Source organism: Caretta caretta, chromosome 1 (assembly GCF_965140235.1).
Source record: "Caretta caretta isolate rCarCar2 chromosome 1, rCarCar1.hap1, whole genome shotgun sequence".
Lineage (NCBI taxonomy): Eukaryota > Metazoa > Chordata > Testudines > Cheloniidae > Caretta > Caretta caretta.
Genome location: NC_134206.1, coordinates 251,663,599 through 251,689,743, shown reverse-complemented (window position 1 = coordinate 251,689,743; position 26,145 = coordinate 251,663,599). Strand labels below are relative to the sequence as shown.

The 26,145-nt window shown below is 43.4% G+C and overlaps 1 protein-coding gene across 5 annotated transcripts in view; it reads right to left on the bottom strand.

The window, feature by feature from the left end:
- The window catches only part of TBXAS1 (thromboxane A synthase 1), a 328,058-nt gene that overhangs the window by 165,948 nt on the left and 135,965 nt on the right, over positions 1 to 26,145 (bottom strand). For all 5 annotated transcript variants that reach the window (XM_048831177.2, XM_048831171.2, XM_048831163.2 and 2 more), the window contains one exon: positions 8,525 to 8,621. In XM_048831177.2, the coding sequence (XP_048687134.1) occupies positions 8,525 to 8,621 (97 nt within the window). The remainder of the gene's footprint in view (positions 1 to 8,524; positions 8,622 to 26,145) is intronic.

Here is a 26,145-nt window from a genome sequence, read left to right as displayed (position 1 = left end):
GGGAAGTTAAGGGAACTATATTGATTTACACCAGCCAAGGTTCTTGCACAAAATTGGTACTTGAGACTCAACCTGAGCTAGTTTGAAAGTACTGAACTCGCAAAAGCTGCTCCTGTGATGTTTTGTCCCCATACGGCCAAAAAGCCACTAGATCAGCTGATCCTGTAAGACTTCTACAGTCTTGGCCCACAGCTGAACATGATGCAGAAAATTGGGCCCTTGTGGTTTATTGATTATATATTATTTACATAGTGCCATGGGTGGGCTTGCAGCTTTACAGAGTAAAGAATAAAGATGAGACCAATACAAAGATATTACAATCTAATTTATATAGACAAAATGAGTAAATCAAATCCCTCAACACATGGAAGAGTGGGGGGAATAAACAAATACAAAATGAAGCAATTGGGGAAACTATTGGGTGGGTGGGATGAGGCTGTAAGTTGCTGGTATTGCCATGTTATATGAACTTCTTGGAGGGAAGAGGATCATTGTTCTTGCTTTTTCATTGTCAGCAACCATAATAGAAAGGGAAAGGCATCTGAATGGAAATGTTATAGCTCAAACTCAGAACCAAAGCTATAAGAGTAGATTTGGATTCATGGACTTCAATTGTAACCTTCCCCAAATTTGTAGGGATTCAGATTTGAGGTTCTGGATTGGACCTATCATTAGTTTTACCATTTGGTAACAGCATTAATCCTTTTAGAATGTTTGCTCCAGCAGTCAGATAAACATAGATTATCCAGTATTTACCCTTGCTGTAGGGCACACCAATCTGCATTCTCTCTAACTGATCTGGTCTGCAGTACCTTGGATACAATTTGTCATTCAAATTATAGACCAGGTAACCTCTGGATCTCTCTTTTAACAGCTAACTACGAACAACCTGATCGTCCTTTATAAAACTTACACTTTAATGATTTGCAAATATTAATTCCTAAGAAAAGTTTCAATGTGGAAACCGAAAACAATTTCCAAACGCATTATGCATCATTATCCTGCCTAAAATGATTCAACAGACATTATAACCCCATTTCCCAGAGAACACAGTAATGCTGTGCAGCTATAAAGGTTCAAGTACCATGTTAGTGCTCTTATAAGGAAAACTCAATCCAAGCGATTACTTGTAATGGTTGTGACAAGAAGGTGTCATTTACAACAGCAGAGTCCCCAGCTACAATTCTTACTGAGGTTTCATGAAAAAAAACTAAATTAAAATCAATTTCTTACTTTTTTAGCACAAGTTCTATGCACTAATTCTCACTTTTTCCTCTCCTGCTGTAGCTATAAATGTAGGGAAAAGACTGTGTATTTCAAGGATGAAGACTGTATTCATTAACAGTACAAAATTAAGAAAAAAAAAAGGTCAAAGCACTCATAGTAATCAAGTCTATGTGGAAAAATATGAGGTCATTACCGCCTGCCTGGTGATTACATGGATAAGAATAAAAAGTATCCCAGCCCTGCAGGAAAATAATGTTTAGTTTGTTTACGCTGTTGCCTGTTATAAAGTGGATGCTGACAGTGAGCTTCAATGCAGTTTGAAGCCACAGTCACTCTAAGCTTCTTCAACAAATATAGCATAAAATTACCAATCAGCAATTCAAAAACACCATGAAGAGGGCAAGAGGAAAGGCAGGGGGCGGGAGGGGGGACACCTAAAATGCTCCTTTCAACAACATTCAAAAGAGATTTCCTTGAAGATGCATATATCATCAAAGGGAAACTCAAGCACTCAAAATAAATATTCCTCGCCTTCAGTTCATATAGGGCGAAACCCACTTTGCTTGCATACACACTAAGTAATCAGGATTGATGTGACAGAAGTGCAGGTGAGCTCAGAAGATAAAATCTACCCATTGACCTGGGCACAGGGCATGGGTCTGTACTGCAGCCTTGTCTACAGCTATTAGTCCAGCCTTTAGCTCATGTGGAGAACGAGGGTGATGGGTTGGTGGAAATGCAGCTCCAGGGGCTCTACCCTAGCCTTGGCTCAAGAACTAAGCCTAGGCCCAAAGACTTTGGGCCTTTGTCATCCTAACCCTGAGAGATGTTCTGACCAAATCAGGCCAGAGATAGCCAGAGATGACATCACCACCTCGATCTACCAGCTTCAACTGAATCCCAAATGCCACCTGAGATGAAATAGGATCTTACTTTAACAAAACAGCTGTGACAACAACAGCTCCAGTCCATTTCAAATAACTTCTCTTTTCCTCAAAGGACAGTTATTGCCATCTTTGATACCACCTAAGAAACTGTCAGACAAAGGGGTTTTTTTTCCCTTCTAAAACTCTCTCCAGGTAAAGGGAAAAGGAACAAGGGATGTTGTTAAAAAGAACTCCTTACTTAATACTTCACATTTTAATTGTTTTTTTCCTTATTTTCAGTATCTTTAATAAAACGTTAAAAATGTAATGGTGTGTTTGCCGTGGTACTAAACAGGCTAAGGCCTTGTATACCACATTCTGGACCTTGTTTAATGCCGTTTAATGTTGGTCAGTGACTGGGTTATATTAACACCTTTGACCCATATAGTCCATCTAAATTAATACAACAGGGGCACCAACTGCTTCAATAATACCAATAATAATAATAAAATATATCACATTAAACTACTTAAATCCATTGCCAGTGCCCCTAAAAAATGATGAGATCTGTCCTCAAAACACCCTTGTCATTCCAATGAATAACTCCAGCCCAGCCAACACCAAAGAAAAGAAGAATAAGCTTTGCATTGTACCAGGAAGGATAACAAAGCCAGGCTGTGTCAAACCAAGGGGAGAACCACACCAAGAGGCCCTTCTGTACTGAGGGAAATACAACCTAGCAAATACTGACTTCATGTGCATAATCTTAAACCACACTTTGGCCTTTTTTATAGTGGCATCAGTGTTATATGTGGCTACATGCTACTATATGCTGCAGTGAAAGGCAGGCTGCATCCACACTCACTGCAGCATGTAGCTACACATGGCAGTGAAAGGCTCTGGCGGGGGAAGGCAGTAGGGAAAGGTTCTGGCAGCAAGGAGCTGTTGGAGCCTTTCCCCACTGCTGGAATCTTTCACTGGTTCTGGCAGCTCCCTGAGGCAGGGAAAGGTTCTGAAAGCTCCCTGCAGTGGGGAAAGGCTCTCGCAGTGGGGAGCTGCCGCATCTACACTGCTATTTTTAAGCAGCGTATATGTCCTGCTCCCAGAGCCTTTCCCTCTGCAGTGAAAGACTGGCAGCAGGGAAAGGCTCAGGTGGAGGAAGGCAGCAGGGGAAGGCTCTGTCAGCTCCCCACTGCCAGAGCCTTTCACTGCTGCTACCCGGCTGCTGCTGGAGCTGTTCACTGGCATGTGTAAAGCTACATGTTGCAGTGGGTGTGAGCGTAGCCTACCTTTCACTGCAGTGTTTTGCTAGACTTATCCTACATGCCCCTGCAATTGTAGACAAGGTCTTACAGAGAGGTTTTGTTAACATGTCATAGCCACCACTGCCTCTGTGGTATGCTGGGTTAATGTACTAAGATTTTGCCTGTGTTGGACTTGCCTCCTGGTTTTGGTGACGTGTGAAAAAAATGCTTGGTGATTTTGTCCTACTTTCCGTTCAAGTGCATCAGAAAACCACTACAAGACTCACAGCCTCAGCTCAAGAGACTGGAACAGCAGGAATGTTCTATGTTAGGACTGAGCTGGCATTAGCAAAGCTTTGTGCATAGTGCTTACTCAAAAGCCAATGCTTTAGTCTCTAAATTTCATCAGCATAACATTTAGGGGGAAAATAACCCAGAGTAATATTATTTTTGCATTTTAAATTCTACACTAGCAAGTAGAAATTGTTAATAAAGTAGAGAAGGACCTTGCTTTCAGTAATTTTCTAAAGTATAAACAGAAGCACTCCCTTAAAAGCTTTAAAATAACCTCTGTGCAGGCAACGAGAAAAAGGCTTCTATTACTTGGAAAGTGCTTTTGTCCCTCTGCAACCATTATTCACACATACAAAATCACATTTGAATAAACTCAAATGACCTGTCTTACATACAATTCAATACTATTTATTTTTTATATAGAATCCTTAATACACAGCATCACAAAACACTTCACTGAGAGAATCAAGTGTGAGCTAAAGAGGAAACGAAGCTTTCTGGGTGAAATTCCACGAAAAGAAATAGGTAAGACAGAAACAACCAGTTTCAGATAGATGTGGATGAGTAAAGTGTTTGTTTACATGGGGACATGCAGGAAAATTAATCCCAATTAACTAAAGGTCTGAATTTGAAACCGATTAGCTAAACTGCATTAAATTCCTGTATGGATGCTTTGGAAGTGAATTAAGCCAAACAAAATTAAGATCACTTTCATTGTGAATGAGGGTATTCACACAGAGGTTTAATGTGGTTTAAATATCTGCTTCAAATTCACTCCTTTAGTTAATTTGGATTAATTTTCCTGGATGTCCCTGTGTAGCCATGTCCTAAGTAGAAGGCTGACCATCCTACATTGTGAGGAATGATAGATGGAAGAAGGTGGACAGCAGACAAAGTGAAGGGTGGGAGATAGAAACCTCCAAGATTAGAAATGCATGAGCAAGCAGGAGAACAGGTAGATAAAAAGCTCAGAAGTAAATGAAGCAAGCCCAAGGAAGGGTATTTTCAATTCGATTCAGTCATCCAACAAACCAGCAATAATGACAAAGGGTAGAGGAAGCATGGTCTTGTGGGCAAGGTACTGGAATTTAGGAGACCTGCGTTCTTTCCCTCCTCTGCCATATGCTTCCTGTGTGAGCTTGAGTAAATCACTTCATCTGTGCCTCAATTCCCCATCTGCAGAATGGAAATAGTGATACGTTGGGGTATTGTGAGACTAAATCCATAAATACTTAGGAGATTGCTCAGACACTATAGCAATGGGAGCTATATGTGTACCTAGCCAGACAGGGAACAGCATGGTCCTAAGAGCATAGGCGCCCACTCTGTGGCTGCTCTGGGGGTGGAGCACCCACAGGGAAAAAATGGTGGGTGCTGAACCACCACCACCAGTCCCCATATCAGCTCCCGCACAGGCCCCTCAGCGCCTCCTGCCCACCAGTGCGCCCCATCTATCAGTGCCTATTCCTCCCTCCCCACACCTCCTGCCTGCCTCTAATAGCTGTTTTGCAACGTGCAGGAAGCTGGGGGAGGGTGGGAGGATGAGTGAGGAAGTGCCGCACTTTGGAGAGGGGGTGGAACAGGAGCAGGAAGAGATGGGGTGGGGTGGAACGGAGGCAGGAAGAGGCAGGGCAGGGTGGCGTCTTGGAGGAAGGGGTGGAGTGGGTGCAGGGCCTGGGGCACAGCTGGGGGTTGAGCGCCCCCCGGCACTTTGGAAAGTCAGCGCCTGTTCCTAAGAGAGTAAATTTACAATGTTCTGAACCTCCATAAGTTTAGAGAGTTCCACAGATGTTTACAGAGACCATGAAAAAGGGAAATGCAAACTGGAGAGAACTAAAGAATGAATAAGAATTTCTACAGAGATGGGTTTAAAGACAAATTCTGCCAATGTTGGAGAAGTGGCGATAGAAAGACAGACAAGTAAGCTGAGAGAGGGGAGGGAAGTTTACGATTCAAATATCAAGGATGACTAATTAGAAAGGTTTCAGAGTAGCAGCCGTGTTAGTCTATATTTGCAAAAAGCAAAGGAGTACTTGTGGCACCTTAGAGACTAACAAATTTATTTGAGCATAAGCTTTCATGAGCTACAGCTCACTTCATCAGATGCATTCGAAACACAATTAATTAGAAACACAATTAATATCTGTATGAAACCTTCCTGATTTCCAGGTAATCATCAACGGGGAACTGGCTGCATACTGAAAATGGGGTAGAATCTAATTATTGTCAGTTGTCTGGAACTAATATGGGGAAGGGAAGTTGTAGGCAGGAAGAGACAGGTCACTTGTTGTGGGAGAAATAGCAGCGGGTTTCTCAGATAAAAATACAGTGTGGGGAGAACTTTTTACCCACAAGGAGAACTTCAGCCTTTGAAACATTCAGCAGCAGGAGCTTCTAGTGTAGCCAAGAGTTACAGGCAGACACGGAGTAGATAGGAAAATCAGAAAATAAGTTACAGGAGATATAGAAGAGTAAAATATTAGGGTGTCCACAGGTGAACCTAGCAGTATACATGGGCAATGATTAAAACATGCAGATTAGAGAAGAAGAGTGAGCAGCGGGGAGTTGAGATGGATAGTAGATCAGAGATGGAATTTCACCCTTGAGAACATACAGTCCTCCTGAATATCTAACACAGGCATGGCCAAACCGTGGCTTGTGAGCCACATGTCGCTCTTTAACAGTTAAAGTGCGGCTTCTGGAGCCCTCCATGCCCGCCATTTTCCACCTACCAGACTGCGGGGGGGAAGCTTGGGGCTTCTGCCCTGTGGAGGGCGGAGGGGTGTCTCCTGGCCTTAGCCCGGCAGGAGGGTATTGGGGCACAAGACTGTACCCCAGCAGGTGCTGCCCTGCAGAGCAGGTTGTGCATGTCTTGCGGCTCTCTAACTTCTGAAGATTATCTTATGCTGTTCGAAGGGTCATTAATTATGACCACCCATCATGTAACATATTTCAACAGGCTTGAGCAGACTTGGTTCAGGCTTATAGTACTTGTGAATGTGTAGGAAGAAGAAGGGAACAGGTTAAGCCAAAAAACAAGTGTGGCCATATTTTCCTGTAAAATGTCTACTGGATACCAGAAATGTTTGCTATCCCTTTGTAGCTTCCTTTTTATTATTTGTTCTAAACAATCCTTAAGAAGAGCATTTTAAAATATTTTTAAAAAATATTTAGAACTGGATCTGAAACAAATAATTAAACATTCCATACAAAGATGTCTTTGTTAAACATATCCTTATTCTTTGTCGTTTGATATTATGGTAGTGCCCAACTGTGATCAGAGCCCCACTGTGCTAAGACCTGAACAGACACATCTTAAGTGACAGCCCTTGTCCCAAAGAATTCAAATTTAAATAGACACGGCAGACAGACAAAGGGTGTGGTAAAGGAGGTTGTGACACCATGTACCTCATATGATACCCTGTACCCCACATTCACCACTTTTGTAACAATATGATATATTTTGTATGAAGTATGCCTTGTGAGATATCATTTGAAAACTCATAATCTGCAGATTATTATTACCCAGTTGAAATGTGTGTGACAACACTGCATGTAAAATTATGAGATTTTGCTATATGATTGTTACTGAAACACATTGTAGTTCTGGGCAATGCCCAAAAACCAATATCTCAGAGACAAAGATACCCTAGCATGCCAGCAAAGTGCTAAAGAGCCATTACTGGCTTAATTGGACATTCTCCAGTGGGGGAGAGTTGGAAACAAGAAATTTACAGTTCATCTGAAGGACAGTTTGGAGCTCATGTATGCAATGAAACTGCCTGCCCCATGACCCAGCAAGGATTTTCATGGCACAAAGAACTGGGGTATAAGAAGTGGGGGGAAATGTTCGTAGCCACCTTTCTGCTCCTTCCATCTCTCTGCTCATGAGAACAATGACTCTCAAAGAACTGAATAAAGAGGTGAAGTGGTCCGAGGCTGGAAAGGGACGCAGCCTGTGAAATGTATTGCAGCTCATGGTGAGACAAACCTTTTGCTTTTAAGCCGATTAGCCTTGGTAGGGTTTCGGAGTTAGCTTGTATGTTTATGCTTTAATTTCTTTTGTAACCAATCCTGACTTATTTGCATCTATCACTTAAAATCTATCCTTCTCTAGTTAATAAACTTGTTTGATCTAAACCAGTGTGTTTTGGTTGAAGCTCTTGGGAATCTCTACTTAAGTCAAGAAGCCTGGTGCAGATTCATTGCCCATTGTTGGAATGATGGACTATCTATGAGTTTATACTGTCCAGGAGGGTCCTGAACAGTATAAGACCCACATTTCTGGGAACCAAGGCTGGAACCAAGGCTGAGGGATATGCGGGTGTCACCCTGTATGTAATTCATGGATGGCTGGGCATAACATGCATGTATTCATCTGGGAGTGACTTTACATGCTAGTGGTTGTGAATGAGCAGAGCTTAGAGGGGTTTGCTGTTCACAAGCAAAGCAGTGTAAAAAGCATCCCAGGTTGGAGAGCTAAGGGACACAGCAGTCCAGCAGTTCAGGTTGCACCCTGGGGAATGCCACAATAGTATTATTCCCATTTATAAGACACAGAGAGATTAAGTGACGGGACACAAGAAGTCAGTGGCAGAGTGGGAATTTAACCAGCTCTCCTGAGTCTCAGTCCAGTGCCTTTCCCAAAAAACAATTATTTCTCTCTTTAACATGTGTGGTCAAATTTGCATTCCTTTAGTTTTATTCAGCAGTTCATCCATCCTTCTCTCTAAAGCTGGTTTTCCTGAAACACTCAGTGCCAGATCTGAAGCTTCTTTTTCAGGAAAACCCCATCAAAATCTATGTGAGCTTTGGCCTGCCTGAGGACTGCAGGATGTGGCCTCCCATGTGTTGAATTTACAGTACGAGGTAGAGTCTTTCTACCAAACTTACCATTCTGTTGGTGAAGTTGCTGAAGTCCTTCACTAAGATATGTTTTATCATCTCTGGCTTGGACACCAACACGTACATTCGCCGACCGATGTAGTATCTACAAAGGAGGTGGAAAACCATTTTAGCAGCCATAGCCAGCCGGAGAACAGCCTCTTTCCCTAAGATGCCTCTGTTGGCTAAAATACATTTTTTGTAAATAACTCATATCAGGTTTCCATTCTCTTTGGCAGTTCAGTATCTCTCCACCCCTCTGAAATATTTAAAAAGATTAAGCTGTCAAGTTCTTTGGTATTTAAAGGAACCAATTAAAAACATTTTATCCATTGTCATCACCAATTAAAACACTTGCTGAGAACTAATTAAAGAACCAGTCCATCATCTACTTACGCACAGCTGCTTGTTATATACTGTACTCAATGCATAACATAACATAACACAATATGTTATCCCCAAAGACAGACTGTAAAAGAATGGGAAGAAAACACTGATTAAAAAAAAAGAAAAAAATGCACCCAACCAAACAAGAAAGAATTACAAGAAACTTTGTCCAGTCTAAATCTAATGCCTTTCCACCACCAGGCTGTATCTGCATTGAACATTTCTACCCTAAACATGTTCAGAAACACGTTCAGTCACTGTTGACTGGGCAACAGTGCAGTTCCACTGCTGCTAATAACAATGGCACTGCTGATGTAGACCACCTCAGAGGTGTTTTTATCATAACCACAAACAAATGACAGAGGAAGGGTGGGGTGGGGTGGGGAGGGAAAAGGACAGTATTGCCTCCAAGTAAGAATAAGACCACACTGTCTTCTCTTTACTCTGGATAGCTTTGGGGAGGGAGCTATCGTTTCCTGAATCTGATGCAATGGCTCCTTCTGGCTTCTCAGGCAATGAAGTGAGATTCTTTATCTGCTTCAGATGTAGAAAAAATATAGGCTTGTTTCCACATCATCTGCATCAGTCTAACCAGATACCACAGAATAAATATGTTTGTTAACACTCACACTTTTCTTCTGAGCCCTGGCATTTGCATTTACAAAGAATGCTTGTGGCCTCACTTGGTACAGCGTTTCAGACCACGCTTCAGCTAGGAAGTACTGAAAATCTCATGATGAAAGACTGATCTCACGATGATAAAACCCTCAGAGGTACAAACAATTGTCTGAATTCTTATCCACGACAAAACGATGAATTTTTCCACTTCTGCCCACCACTAGTCTGAAGTCTCTGGAGACACACCAAAGAACAAATGGCCATGAAAACTTTCATTCCTTCCTAGACATGATTTTCTCCAGATAAAAGGTTAGGCACATTGGCAAAGTAGTAGGGGTAGCTGGCGATTCTGTTGCCTGTACTGTTTAGTAGAGAGGTCCCCTGAGATGCAATTCTAGTATTTTTCACAAAGCTCAAATTTACTTTAACACATAACAAACTTGAATCATAATATGTTTATTTGAACCTAATGTATCTGCACTGGATATAGATGCTTGTAATAGAGTCCCTGTTTCTGGGGCAGTACTCTTCAACTGACTCATTATTTGAAATCACAGCTGTCATTAGCATCTGGCAATGAAGTTTCCAGACATTCTCTCTTATTGTTTGTAACGATTAATCCAGTTACAAAGAAGGGAGGGGCATAGGAGGGAATGGATGGAAAAAATCCACTGATGTACCCAGGGATTAAAAATACTAAAAGGCTAACATTGCTTTTATGCAAAGTTCAGGGCTGCCTTTGTGCTCTCAACCAGTTTTCAAGAACAATGGTTGTAAGGGAGGATCAGTGTATCATTGCTTTCTTTCACCCCAAAACATAACTGTTCCCCTGATGTCTCCTTTCTGTTTCCCCAATCTGTATGTTTATTAGAAGGTTATTCCTAACTTTTTCTGGAAACTAAAAAAGTGGGAATATGGGAAAGCACTTTGGGAAAACTCAGGTCCAAGAGTCACAGTAATAATCTGCTAACTCTCATCACCTATGTTTCAAAAGAAAAGAAAAGAAAAGAAAAGAAAAGGGATGAGGGGACCTGAAGGTCAAGGAAGATCACATGAGCTTTCCTGCTTTACACACGTGGATCCTGATCCTGCAAAAACACAGGCACATGCTTAACGTTAAGGATGAGAGTTAAAATCAAGAATGAGCATAAATCTCTATAGGATTAGGGCTTTGTTCTCAAAGCCAAGAGGATATTTCCCTACCTGTATTTGTTCTTAAATACCCTATTAAGTTAAAAAAACTTCTGAACAATAATCCATTATTTCCAAATAAATAACCGTTTAACCTCTGCCATATAGCTTTATATTCATCTAATATTATTATACAGCAATAGTTAGTTTAGGATTATTATTGGGAAAAAATGCATATTCTTGTCATATTTTACAAAACACTTTGAGAGAAAAGAAACTCATGGACTCACGGTTAATTGAGGATACTCCCTTTTATTAAGTTTCTCCAGGTTAACCTTACTCTTGTGTGGTATTTCTATTTATTTGCCACATTCAGCTTTTCATAATCTCTTCTGTTTAAATGGGAGCCTCCCAACATAAGTAAAACCCGCACATTTTTAGGCCAGCAATTTAAAGACAAAGATCTATTACTTGTCATGGTAGGGAGGTCAAGTATCCTAATTTACCATAGCTTGTGACAGGACTGTGCTTCTCCCATGGGAGAAATGGTACCGTTTCTATAGGAAGCGCAGGGATGTGAGTTATACTGCCCTCTGAGGAGTACTACTGTAAGAAGTTATCCAACAGCTGTTCAACAGAGAACACAGACTTACTTACAAGAATTACAGAAAAGCCAGGCAACCTTTCACTGTCTCCCCCAAACAGTGTGCAGCTCAAGGGGAGTGAAACAATGATATATTAAGAAAAAGAAGTTAGTCTGTATCCAGAGCATTTTAATAACTAAAGAGGCTCCCACAGACACATGCAAGCACAAAATCTCATTTAAGACTCTCATTTCTTGCTGCAGTTTGGTCTCTAAGAATGAATGAACAAACACATTGCAGTTAATGTAGTACACGGATTATTTTGCCTGTCGTTCAAATTCAACTCTAGATGGTCGAGTCTAGCCAGTTTACAACCAATAATTTATTCAGCAAACTGAGCTCTTCTTTTCTCCTCAGGAATTATCTGCACACAAACAGTTTGGAATTTTTACAGTTTTGCTTGCAACTCCTCCCTGTTTACTCCAGTGCTAGGGCCTAAGCTGTCTCACAGACTGCCCTCTAGTCTCCCTAGTGTGATAATGAAGTAGGCTTCAGTGAGAGGGCCGCAGATGTGGCAGCAGAGTGGAGTCAAGCCCAGCAAGCACAGAAGCAGTTGGGTCCAGTTTTCAACCCAGGTAGGGATGGTGAGTTGAAGGGTGTGAATAGAAGATGGAAAGCCACATCGAGGGTGTATTAATGCGGTGGGTGGAGTAGGGAAGGGAGGAAAGGTGGAGGAGTGAATAGCTATCCCTGCCCTATCCCACCCTTACACAAGATACACTTTTATGTAAATGCTAAGTACTATCATTAATATATAATATCTATCATAAGAGGCACCTTATTGGTTCAAAGTATTTACAAAGAGCTGAATAATGATTCCTAGTTTTTAGATGGGGAAACTGAGGCACAAGGATTAAAGTACATACTCCAGGTCACTCAGCGAATCAGCATCAGAGTGGAGAATAGGGCCCAGGTGTCCTGATTGACAGTCCCCCATTCTAGCTATTAGATCAATGCTACTTATTGGGGGAACAATTTGGCCCTCCCTCTCACCTTTTAATCGCACAAGACCAAAATCCTTCCAACTACAGCACCATGCCAACGAGGAGCTCCTCCTCCATAGGTTTCCAGAACCCTAGCTGCGCCTACCCTATACCTCCATCTCTCCCGCACTGTCAAAAAAGTTGCCAGTTACTGGCAATCCCTGTTCAGTAGCCTATATGTAACAAGTTGGTGATATCAGTCCAACTCCTAGCGAACAGATATCTACACCATTAAAACCACCATCCCATTTGCCTTCCCTTTGAGAGCAGTCTCAGAATAGAGAGCAAGGACTGAATGAGCATGGAATGGAGCCTCAGCGACCTTCTCACCAGAGAAGGGTCCTACGGATCACAGCTGATGAAGGGAATGGGGTTGGGTAAATTTTTAACTACTCTTCTCTGTGCTACACTTGCTCTATAAATAAAGGATTTCAATTACCCAGGCTGTCAATCCAGTACCTTTCCACAGCAGGAAAGGGCTGATCATGGATCCTTCTGGAGCACTATTATGATCATCAACCAGATGGAGGTCCCTTCTGAATCACCTTGCCATGCCATCACCTCTTCTCTGCTGACTTCACAATGATCCCGCATCTGCCAGGTACTGATTTTAGAAGCCAAATTTGGATTTTCACACTACATCATGGCACACCCAACTGACCTTAAAACCTCAGTCTTAGGGCACATTGGAGGACAAATTCTGATCACACCTAGTGCCATCAGTACTGCATTCAAAGTGACACAGACAGTGATCATTCTAGTTCTATTGGACCATCTCCTAGTGTCCCTTATAGCCTCATATTAACTAATAGCTCCTATGCCATTAGAAAACACACACTCTTTTAGCAAGATGGCCACCATTCAAAGTTGCCTTACTTCACAGGACGAGTGGAACGTGTGCATGGTGTATCATGGCTAAAAAGGCACTTTCTGCACATCTGTGTGGGAAACACCTGCACTCCAATCACCCTGATTATAGCTGGGCCATCAACTCTCAGAAGCCTTTGATCTCTCTATCTGTTATCAGGCCCATGCACTTCAGACGCATTACATTTCTCATTAAGAAAAATAATGCTGCTGGGCAATAAACAACAAGGCTCTGTTTTCTAGGCTGTGGTCTCGTAAAGCAGGTGAAGATCATCTGGAGAGCCAAACTAAACAAGAAAATACTACGTCTCTCCTTCCCTTGGGGAGAACAAAGAACACGCTAAGGAGAACAAATAGAAAGAGGAGGAGAAGTAGCAAGCATACAGAAGGAAAGTGTATTTTCTTAGATCATTCCTAGATCATTCCTCCTCTATTATTTTTAGAGAGGCTCATTCACAACAAGCTGAGAAATATGGGAAAGAAAAATATGTGCGTTCATTTAAAAATAAGGTCGATACTGCTGGCTTAATTATTTCAGAGGTCAGCAAATTGATTTGCCATGAGTCCTGCCCTCTTCCAACTCCTGTGAGAAGCCCACAGTCTATGGGACTGAATGGGATGTGCCTAACGGCCGCACAACCCAGATGCAATCTTCACAAAGATGGCTGCTACTCTGGACTGAGAGGAAAAGAAAGGAGGGGAAGAGCGAGAGACCCTGCTGATTTGTCTCATCATTTGTAGCATACTAGCACCAAGAGGCCTCAAAAGAGAGTGGGGTCTTACCAATGTGCTAGTAAGCATAGTACAGAAGCATAGTAAGAGACTATCCCTGTGCAGAAGAACTTACAATCTAAATAGACAAGACAGACAAAAGGGTGGGGGAAGGGTTAGTATTATCTATTGTGCACATGGGGAATCCAGGCACACACAAAGGGGGAGACTTTCAGAAGTATAAATAGCAAAGCACCTCAATTCTATTGACTTTCAATGGGATTTAGGTACCTAATGACCATTTTTGTCTTTGAAAATCTCCACCTAAGTGACTTGCCCAAGATCACATAGGAAGTCTGTGGTAGAGTCAGGAATTGAACCCAAGTCTCCCGAGTCCCAGCCTAGGGCTTTAACCTTTGTTCTCTTCTGTTAACAAAGTTCTGAACTCGAGGCAAACAGCTCAGAAGCCAAGATTCCTTAGGTTAGAGAGTTCAAAAATGCATATTACTTCTTAGGATAGTAGTACTAAGTAGTACTCTACACTGCACACTCCTTACAGTGGCATGTAGAGTACATATACTGTTCTCCCCCCTAGCATATGTACAATAGCTGTGTAGATGGTGAGGCACTGCTCAGGTGAGTAAAGTCACACCTAAACCCGGTGAGTATGTACCCTACATGGGTCTCTACATGCCCACGCAAAGCCTCCCCTGTCTACACTGCTATTTTTAGCAGTGTAGTGCCAGCAGCAGGGAAAGGCTCTGGCAGGGGGACACAGCAGGGAAAGGCTCCAGCAGTGGGGAGCCAGAGCCTTTCACTGCTATGTAGAGCTACACATCAAAGTTTGGACACAGCCTACTTTTCACTGTGGCATGTAGCTACACCTACCCTGCATGGCATCGCCAGTGGTAAGCAGTGTAGACGTAGCCTTAAAAAATAGACTTACTAAAAACAGGTGAACTTACTGAATGAGGCATCAAGAGCACTGGTTAGCATCAGGCACAGGGAAAGGAAGCTTCCAACACAGCTCTGCCAATGCACCCACGTCTTGGCCTACACACTAGCTTCGACTGTCTCTTTCCCCTTTCCTCCATGTATTCCCTCCCCAGTCATCCAGTTACACAAAGGTCTCCCAACCCCAAGAAGAAATCCAAGCTACTATGAAGTTGTAAGAGGAGACACGGTCACCATGACTTCTATATAAGATTAAATTGTTCATAAACTCCTTTTTATGAGGAGCTACATTTCTTTTCAGAAAGAGGTTTTAAGTTCTCCTCCCCCCCGAAAAAAAACCCTGCAAATTTCACTTCTTACTAGTTAAATTTCACGTAGTGAGAGGTATGCACTGTTGTTGTAGACATTTTGGTTCCAGGATATTAGCGAGACAAGCTGAGTGAGGTAATATCTTTTATTGGACCAACTTCTGTTGGTGAAAGAGACAAGCTTTTGAGCTATAACAAGTCTTCTTCGGATCTGGGAAAGGTACTAAGAGTGTTACAGCTAAATACCAAGATCGAACAGATAGAATATGTGTTAACTACTGATGCTAAAACATGGGACCATTCAAGGTGAAGTGGCCCCTAAAAACCCCTGCAGTCATAGAGTGGGTTATGGGGGGTTAGTGGGTTACAGATTGTTCTAATAAGCCATAAATCCAGTATCTCTGTTCAGTACATGATTTTTAGTGTCTAGCAAAGTCTTTTGAAAGGTTCCCTTTGAGGATGAGGACTGAGAGATCAGCTATAGAGTGAGCACTTTTGTGGAAAAAAATTGAGCAACCACAGGTGATAGGGTGTTTTTGTCTTTTATGATTTTTCCTATGTGAGTTCATTCGAGAGCATAGTGATTGTTTGGTTTCACCACATAATTGTTAGTGGGGCATTTATTGCACTGGATGAGGTTATCTTGCACTGAGGGGGGAGTTGATAACAGCCTTCAACTACCTGAAGGGGGATTCCAAAGAGGATGGAGCTCAGCTATTCTCAGTGGTGGCAGATGACAGAACAAGGAGCAGTGGTCTCAAGTTGCAGTGGAAGAGGTCTAGGTTGGATATTAGGGAAAACGATTTCACTACGAGGGTGGTGAAGCACTGGAATGGGTTACCTAGGGAGGTCGTGGAATCCCCATCCTTAGAGGTTTTTAAGGCCTGGCTTGACAAAGCCCTGGCTGGGATGATTTGTTCCTGCTTTGAGCAGGGGGTTGGACTAGATGACCTCCTGAGGTCTCTTCCAAGCCTAATCTTCTATGATTCTTTGTACTCCTCTTAAAGTAGCACCAGTCTTGTCAGGTCCCAGTATAGGGCTCTTGTGCTTTAACAGTAAGATTTCCATGGGTAATAGTAAGGAGAGAAAGAGGCTTGTTGGGAGCATTCTGTGGGGGAGGGCATGGTGGTACCCTTCAGGGATCTTATGCCAGAGGTTTAAATTAGAGATACTCCGATGCACCTCTACAGTGGGCTGGGTCTTAGCAGCTCAGAATAAAGGCCACACCTGCTTCCTAGTGCTGCTCCCCACATGTCCACTGTATTCAAGCATGTGCTCGGACAAACTGGAGAACTGGACCTTCCATGACTATGTTAACTCATCTGTAAAATGAGATTAACAACATTTACCTACATACAGGGGAGCTGAGAGGATTAATTTATTTAATGGATGAAAAGTGCAATGGAGAAGAAAAGTATGGTTATGTATTATGACTGCATATAACTGCATTATATGATGGGTATTTGGTGGCCTATGCAAAATTAGTTGCAGTGTCAGTCCAAGTGGAGAGAAGTTCTATAAATACCATCAAAACTGACACCATAGTTGTCAGTCTCAAGAGAGAGGCTCAGAAGTGAATGGGCATGGAGACTGGACTATTTCTTTCCCAGCTGCAGAGGTCGGTCAGCATCATATACGGAAGTATGCAGTTCTGATACTGAACTTGTTCTGCAGTTGGAGGACTTCAGTTTCCCAAAGGTGTTTTAGTTTATTTTTATACTGTCTAATGGGCTAAAATGATTATCACTACTACATCTCTGTGTGTGCGCGTACCACTACTGTTTATTAGCTGTATCAGTATTCTATTTCGTTAATGCAAAATGAAAGCTGTTCATAGGATTGTGCTTTACATTATATTACTGAAAATGAATGGCAATATGACTAACAAGATACGAGCTCACCTCCCCTGCTTCAGAATACACTGCTTCTGCTGGGTAAAACCAAAAATGCTTGTAGTACTTTAACCTGGCAAGATTGGCAGAAGAAAATTTCTAAAATATTTTCCCGTCATGTTTCCCACCAAGCTTGGTTGTATTTGTCTGTGTCTTATTATTCACATGTGGACTGCAACATTTTCACTGAGTTGGGATGAAGTTTGTTTTGTCTGCACTTGTTAAACAGTATGTTTGACTGACCTCCATGTGATGATGTGGCAGATGTTTCCCCGTGTGTTTCAGCACACAACTCAGGAACCAGCTTTCCTGTGACATTGTGACGGACAGAGTGCGAATGGCCTTATTCAAATCTGACCTCCTTGCACATAGTCTAAACCCAAAATATTCCATTTCCATGTGTTGGTGGAAAAACAAAATGTTAGGTAACTATTCTCAAGACATACTGGAAGAAAGCCACAACTGGTAGATTTCAAGGTTTCTTCAAATTTGTTTGACTGCCATTCAGACTTTGTTCATTTGTCTGGATCTGTAGGAGTGTTTTTGATATTTGACAATGTTATCTATTGTTATCAGTGAAGTTAAGAAAGGTGCAAGATGGCTTGGGGAGATAACACAATAATGTTATCCAGGATAAACATAGGCAGCTTTTTCTTCCTTGTTGAAGTGGGGGGGAAAGGATCTGCTTAGGTGTATCATTATTACTAGTCTGAAGCTATGAACAGCTGGACTTGAAAGACAAGTAGGCAATTTCAGTGAAAAAGTAAAAAGCAAGACAGATTTCAGTGACAGGGCTATAGCCATTTAATACGGGATAAATGGAGGCAAGCAATGTAACATCAACGAAAAGAAAATTGCTGTTAATGGGATGCCAAAGCGAGAAAGGGTGGCTGTGCACAAAGCTGAGATGCTCTGCATGTTTTCTGTTCTAGAGCATTCTCTTCAAATAGGCCAGAACGAAAAGCAGTAGAGTTAGGAACGTTTCTCTGTGGTCCAGAATGCATGAGAGTGACAGTGTGTGGGCATGCATTCAGGCTAGAGGGGAAGGTCGGAGCGTAAAAGCAGATAGTCTAGTAGTGTGAAGTTATTCTGGGGCAAAAGTGAAGACTACAAATGCCAGAACAGGATTACTAGAACTGCCAGAAAGGAAAATCTAATGTTTGTAAACAAGTAGGGAAAATGTTATTGGGCAAAGTTCAGAAGATTCAAATAGCAGTAGGTAATGCTCTGTCATGGAAATATATACCAAACATATGCAAACAGGTGGAATATAATAAAACCATGAGCGTAATAAATAGTTACATCCCCATCATTAAAATAAAATAACACTTCATGATGTCAGATTATATAGGAAATGCTCATGTAGCTTTTGCCGTCTGCCTCACAATGCAGAACTGCACATCTGGTCATTTGTTATTGTTTTACCAAGACAAAATACCAAGGGATAATAAAAGCTATCAGTAACTCATGTGATTTCTAGAACTATTATACACAATCACATGTGCCACTGTATATATCATGGCTTAGGCTGCATGCCTGTCATGGAGGTCATGGTTTCTGTGACTTTCCATGACCTCTGAGACTTCTGCTGAGGCTGGTACTGACTCAGGGGCTGCCCGAGTTGGGCAGCCCCTGGGCCAGCAGCAGCAGGAGTAGTTTGGGTGTGTGGGAGGGGGCTCAGGGCTGGGGCAGAGGTTGGGGTGTGAGGTGGCGCTTACCTGGAGGTGGGACGGGGGGCTCCGTGGCTCCCACCAGCATGTCCCTTGCAGCTCCTAGATGGAGGGGCCAGAGGGAGGCACTCCCCCCCGCCCGGCAGTTCCCATCGGCTGTGGTTCCTAGCCAATGGAAGCTGCGGAGCAGGCGCTTGTGGCGGGAGAAGCACACAGAGCCCCTCTGGCTGCCCCTCCTCCTAGGAGCTTCAGGAACATGCCAGCTGGAGCCAGGTAAGGAACCTGTCAGCCCCACCAACGCTCCTCCCCCCCCTCCCCCCAGAGCACCAGCAGCGGTCCTGAGCCGCACGCTCTGGCCCGTGGCCCCCCCTCCCCCCCGGCCAGCACCAGTAGGGGTCCTGGGCTGTGCACCGCCGCCCCCCTCCCCAGTATGGGTCCCAGGGTCGCACGCTGCTGTGCACTCGCCCCCCTCCCCAGCACCAGCAGGGGTCCCGGACCACGTACTGCCACCCCTCTGCCCAGCACAGGTCCTGAGTCGCACCCCGCCTCCTGACGTCCCGCCCCAGTACAGATCCCGGGTCGCACATCGCTGCACCCCAGCACCAGCAGGGGTCCTGGACCACACACACCCCCAGCACCACCGGCCCACCCCCGACTCCCCTCGAGCATCCCCGGCCCAAGTTTTAGTTAGTGGTATATAGTAAAAGTCATGGACAGGTCATGGGCCATGAATTTTTGTTTACTGTCTGTGACCTGCCCATGACTTTTACTAAAAATACTTGTTACTAAAATGTAGCCTTAATCATGGCCAACCCTTCCAAAAGTGACTAGTGATTTTGAGCGCCTCAATTTTGGGGTGCCTAACTTGAGATACCATAAAGTGGCATGGTTTTCAGAATATTCTGAGCACCCACCCTCTGAAAAGTGGGCCCCCTTTAAAGCGTTTTAAAATAAGCATCCAAAAATGAGGTACTCAAAAATCACTAGTTTTTTTTAAATCTTGGCATAGATCTTCCATTGCTTTGGAGACAGCTCATCTGAAACATGTAAATTATCAGCAAAGGTGGGCAGTGCAACATTTTACTTTTACTGTATCTGGGAGTAACACATACATATCTTCCTTTCACTCTACCACTTTCTTGTTATGCATTGATATTAACTCAAAACAATGAGACCATTTACAGTACAGCTCACACCATCATCAATTTTATACACAGAAGTTTTGTTTGCCTTTGCTTATGCTATGTTGGTGTAGCACTGTGCACTTCTGGACCACTTCTTTCCATTTTTCATCATTAGACTATTTTAATCATTAGAAACATAACAACAATGCATGGGATGTAACCACGTTATTTGTTATTTCAGTGGAGTAAGCATGTAGGGCTGAAGTCAATACCAAAGAAAATACACATATCCTGTTTTGTTAAATAAAAAATATGACTCTATCATGGTTACTATTCTGAAGACATTTAGATATAAGCAGCTGAACGCAGGGTCTTATAACAGACAACCTTAACTATAGGCCACACTTCTAGCTCCACCTATAATAGACAGATCTAGGGCCTGAGTTTGTAAAGCGTCACTCAGGTGAGTTATCCTATTCACATGAGTAATTCCCCAGTGTATATCTTCGAGGTGGACTCTTGGTCACACTAAAATGAATGGGAGTTTTGCCATTAACTTCAATGGAATCAGGATTTCGTCCCCTATGTAGATCTCTCAAGATGTAAGAGGAACAACAAAGATGCTTTTTTTCTTTTTTGCCTTAGATTATCCATTCCCTTTAGATGTGTTCTTCTAATTAGATTCCTGCAATTCCCACCCCCTATGTCCTCAATGCCACAACACTCTCAGGGCTCACTTTCTTTTTCTCAACTCTAATATATATATCTCTCAAGGTAGAAAAAGTATACCAAGCACGTACCATGTTCCTGGGAACAATCTGGATCCCACAGGATACAAAATGAATCACAGGAAAAATGCAGTTTCCAAAAATCCTTAATGGCTATGATAATGTATATTTTCCCTATGTATTTATATTATACATACACACACATGCATAAACAATCATTTAGTTTTGTTAATGCATTATTAAACATGCACCAAGCCAAATAAGAGTCATATCCTAATAGTTTAGATAATCATTCATCATGAAACCACCAGCAGAACTCTTTATAATGAAAATGTTAGCTGCATACATGATTAAATTATCTAGAGAAGTGGCTAATGTTCGACCATGTGGGTACATTAAGAAAGCAGAGCTACAACACAGACTCAGAAGAAAAACCATTAAGAACATTTCTATCTCAGAGAAATTGTAAAAGCTAAAAATAATATTTTTAATAATAAAAAGCTGCAGTATATGGTTCCAGGAAATTGTATTGAATCAATCCAATCTGTGCTGTGCTGCACTTTAAAGCCCTATATAAAAGAAAACAAACAAAAACACACAACTATGAAAGAGTCTCTCCAATGCATCAGTCAGAAGACAAAGGAAACTGAAATTCAGCTGTGTGTGTCTGATAGAAGAGAATGAAAAGATTGCAAGATTACGTATGAGCGGTCACATCCTCACTAATAACAATGGTAAAATCTTTGACAAAAAGCATGACAGAAACAGAAACGATAAGCTAACAATGGCACAACGAAACAATGACTGTCAGGAATATCTGGTTTTACCAATGCATAACACAAAATAGTTGAGTCACTAGTTTCTTAATAAGAGAGACTATGTGTTAATCTAGAAAAGAGAACTGAATAGTGCTGAAAACCAAAACTTCCAAATCTGCAAGGATTTGGTTAGATATGGGAGTTGCTAACTACAGGGGGGCAAATTCTCAACCAATAGCTTCCCTGAAATCAGTAGACATACACCAGTTTAGATCACTTGAGGGGTTGCCCTAGTAATTTTATGTACTGTCAAAAGAAAACATAAGGTAGGTTTGGAAAAGTAATGTTTGAAGGAGCACTGTTGAGAGTGACCTATTTTTTCATAGAATGTACTGCTTCAGTGTAATTCTTTGTGTGACCGCACGCTCTTTAGGGTCTCAGACAGACCACAGGGAAGGTTGGAGTATGGTGCAAGAAGTTCACAGAGTTTGAGGCAGCTTCCCACACCCATTTAAGGCAGAGGTTCCCTGAAACCATCTTTGTAGGCCCCCTTCAGGTCCCTCCCAGGCAGCCCAACCTGAGCCAATACTCCTTTTATAAACAAGCAAAGAAAAATGGTCCCAAAACAAACTCAGCAGTCCTGAGACAGGCCTACCTTTCTCTGATGGGGCTCTGGTACTCTGCAGTCTCTGAAGAGATCCTGGGCTAGTCCTTTCCCTCAAGGAGCAAAGGATAGAAGATCTGCTCTCTACCCTGATCAGCCAGGAACTGGGCTGTCCTTACCTCCCTTTTTAACTATCTCTTCATTACCAGACAGCCAGTGAAGGCACAGCAGGGTGGGATTGAGTGGGCCCACAGCAGCTCATTAACCCTTGTTAGCTCAGTGTGGGGTTGGTACACCCCATCACACTGTATACCATTTGTAAGAGAATGCTTCATTGCTCTATTTTCTTTACAATCTATAGAATAAGATTCCAGGATTGTTACCTGTCTGTGTGTCACTGGAAGCCTATTATATGTGTTGAGTCAGTGTGAAGCAATGGAAACAGCTACAAACATGTTTGTGGGCTTTTTTTTTGTTTAAAATATCACTACGTTCAAACATCACTGGAATTGCAGCCTGTTATTGTCTAATTTTTAAGTTCTCAGCCATTTTGACTTTATGAATTACACTCATACAGTAGCAAGATATGTAGCTATGCTATGCCAAAAGTTCTAGATCTCAGAGGTAATTCAACCAATCACCACCCTTACTCTACAGCTAATCTACATGCAACTATTTCATTGGTTGTAGGAGAGAGACTGCACACGTGGATTACTTGGCCTAACTGCCCAAGTTCTTCAAAAGCACCCACAAAACAACCAGAACATGCAATAACCCCAAACATACAAAGCCCCTCACCTTAGCTCACCCCCTTCATTTGCCACCCACACAAATCAACACAAACATCTCCCAGCACAACACACACACACACTTGCCTGCCCTCCCTCATACTTACCATAAAACGATAACTTGAGCAGCAAAGCCATGGGTCATCACTAATTTTATAATAAATATTACATATATACCCTCATCCTGGGGCATCCCTGGGTCCCAGAGGGTGGTGAAGTCCACTCATTCTCCTCCATCAGTGGCTCTGTGACACCCACCTTCCCCCGGACCAATGAGCTCTGGGTTCTTTATATACCTTCTCTCCTTCCCTTGGACGGCAACAGAGATGCTGCATCTCCTACAGCTGCTGGAGCTGACTCCCTGCAGCTAACTCTCTTCCCTAGAATACTGCCTATCCTGGCTCAGCGCATGTGTCTGGGCAGACCCAGCCATGTTAAAGCTATCCTGGGCCTGCATTTTTGTCACTCAAGCATGATTGAGAGTCTCTTGGCCGAGGAATTACTTCCCCTTTTCCTTGGCCCAGGCCCATCCGGTGGGGTCCATGTCTAAGGCACCTGAGTTAGTCAGAATAATGGAGTTCTGGAGGTCAGTCTCCTTTCTGAAGCCTGCTGACAGACTCCCTGCTCCGTGTTGCCAGACAAACGTACTTCATTAATTTTCCCAGTCGCTGCTTATCTAGCTCCTATGTGAGCTATAGCTTGAACATGGCTCAGGACTACACACCTAAAATTCCAGCAGCCCAGAACTCAGGGAACTCCCCTCCCCTGCGCGCACGTACACACACACACACACACACACACACACACGTTGGATGTCACAGGGAGAACATTTCTATCAGGCAACAGTTGCCTTTTGGAGCTTCCAAGATGTTCCTCTAAACCAGAGGTGGGCAAACTACGGCCTGCGGGCTCGTCCTGCCCAGCCCTTGAGCTCCCAGTCAGGGAGGCTAGCCCCTGGCCCCTCCCCTGCTGTCCCCCCGCCCCCGCAGCCTCAGCTCACCGTGCCGCCCCCGCTCTGGATGGTACAGCTGTGAACTCCTGCCGGGCAGTGTGGCGGTGTGGCTGGCTTTGGCCGGGCGGCGCAGCTGCCAGTCCTGTTAAGGGGGCGGGGAACAGGGGGGTTGGATAGAGGGCAGGAGGGTCCGGGGGGCAGTCAGGGAACAGGGAGCGGTTGGATGGGGCAGAGGTACTGAGGGTGGGGCGGTCAGGGGACAGGGAACGGGGGGGTTGGATAGGTGTGGGAGTCCCGGGGGGCCTGTCAGGGGGTGGGGGGGGGGGTGGATAGGGGGTCAGAGAAGTCAGGGTACAGGGAGCAGGTGGGGTTGGATAGGGGGTGGGGTCAGGGGCGGTTAGGGGTGAGGGGTCTCAGGAGGGGCTGGTCAGGGGACAAGGAGCAGGGGGCGTTGGATGGGTGGAGGGTTCTGAGGGAGTCAGTCAGGGGGCAGGAAGTGGGAGGGGGCGGATAGGGGGCAGGGGCCAGGCTGTTTGTGGAGGTACAGCCTTCCCTACCTGGCCCTCCATACGGTTTCGGAACCCCAGTGTGGCCCTCAGGCCAACAAGTTTGCCCACCCCTGCTCTAAACAGTGAGAAAAAGACTGATTTTAAAAACCTATGGAAAATGTTCCAGATTCCTTTTAAATACATGAGAAAAAAGTACTGGGACAAGTTCTTCCCTGACAGAACTCCACTGAAGTCAATGGAATGACACCAGAATTTCATTTGGCCCACTGTGTCTATACAAAAAACTCAACAACCGGAGGATGAACAAGGAGTCGCTGAAGTAAATATACTGATCTATCAAGAAGGATCAAAGACAGAAAATAAAAGGGTTATAAATGCTTAGAAGAGGCAGAAAGCAAAAGTAATACCAAGAAAACCCACTCCAAATTCACAGGGGAAAAAAGACAATGGCATGATAAAACACAGCCACAGTGCCTGTCTCCCTTTGATAACCGCTAGGCACTAGCCAGGAGAATGGAGCAATGCTACCATAAACAGGGGAGATGAAAAACTGAATGGGGGAAAAATCATATCTGGGGGTATGTCTACGCAAGGTGCTAGGAGTGATATTCCCCAGCTCCCTCAGACATACACTAGTGCGCTAAAAATAGCAGTGTCACCAGGACAGCGACAAGCAGCAACATGGGCTAGCTGTACCAAGTTTGTACCCACGGGGTTTGGGAGGGTTTGCCTGTGCCGCTGCTCCCTGTGCTACCTCATTTTCTGGCCTGGGCATGGGTTACAATGGCACAGGGAAACAAAGCAGGAGGAGGTGTCATTTTTCAGACACAGGCAATTATCCGTCACGCTGATCTCACTTGGGATCTCCTCAGCTGATAGGGACTTTGCAATTACACAGACAGCTTGAACCTGACAGTACAGTTTGTAGCACGAGACATCAGCACAATCAGCTGGGTTCCACTTCTTCTACAACTGGAAGTAGGTAGGAGCAGCATGAAGATATTGGGTCCGGGGATTGGAATGAATCATCTGAATGACCCTCCTTAAAAATCCACAGGCAGATCATGTGCACAGTGGTTCAATCAAGAGGAGAAGTTAAGAGGTTGTGAAATACATTCAACAGCTCTGCACACATGGCATGATGGTGGGGCGAGGAGTCACGAAGGCTACCAAAAGGCTTACATGGATATACATATACCAATGTTTTTCCTGGGGAGCAATGATTGAGTATGAGAGAGACCATGAGGCTCACAGATTAGATTACCCACTCTGAACATCTGGCCCAATATTTTGACTTCAACAGAGCTACGCCAATTTGCACCAGCTGAGGATCTGGTCCATTATCTTCTGGGCTGGTTTAGATAGGGAAGTTATACTGGTATAAAGTAGTATGTGAATTTAAAGCACTATAGTTAAATGCCTTGTGGCCTATTCAAAGGCCAACCTGCCTCAGTGATGGCAGCTCACAGTTCATTCCTCACTTCTCAAACCAGCCAAGCTCAGAGAATTACAATAGCAGTGCACATAGCCATGCAGGCACCAACCATCTGATCCAATGCCTGGAATGTTTTTGTCTTGTCCCAGGCCAAACTGCACCCAGCCCTTAGAGGGAGGTTTGCCATAATGTAGAACCGTTGATTTGGAGGGGTGAGAAGAGAGGTAGTGAGCTGCAGAAATGGGGTAATCTTGAAGATGGTCTCAAACCCACAAAGAAAAAGGAGTCGTTCTTTCCCCCTTCCTACTAAATAAAATGTAGTAGAATAAAATTGATCCCAGGACTAAGGTAGAGGAAAAAATTAACTTTTATATGACAAAACAATACAAAAGCAATGAAGCGATTTATTGAAGTGTATAAAAACCTTGGGATGGCATTAAAAAACATGGATAAAAACTGAGCCCAGGAATAAAAATTGAAGAGGATAAAACACAAAGTGAGAGCAGATGCTAGGGAAGCAATTTTTTTCACTGTAAGAAACAGAAACATGAAGAACAGCCCGCACCA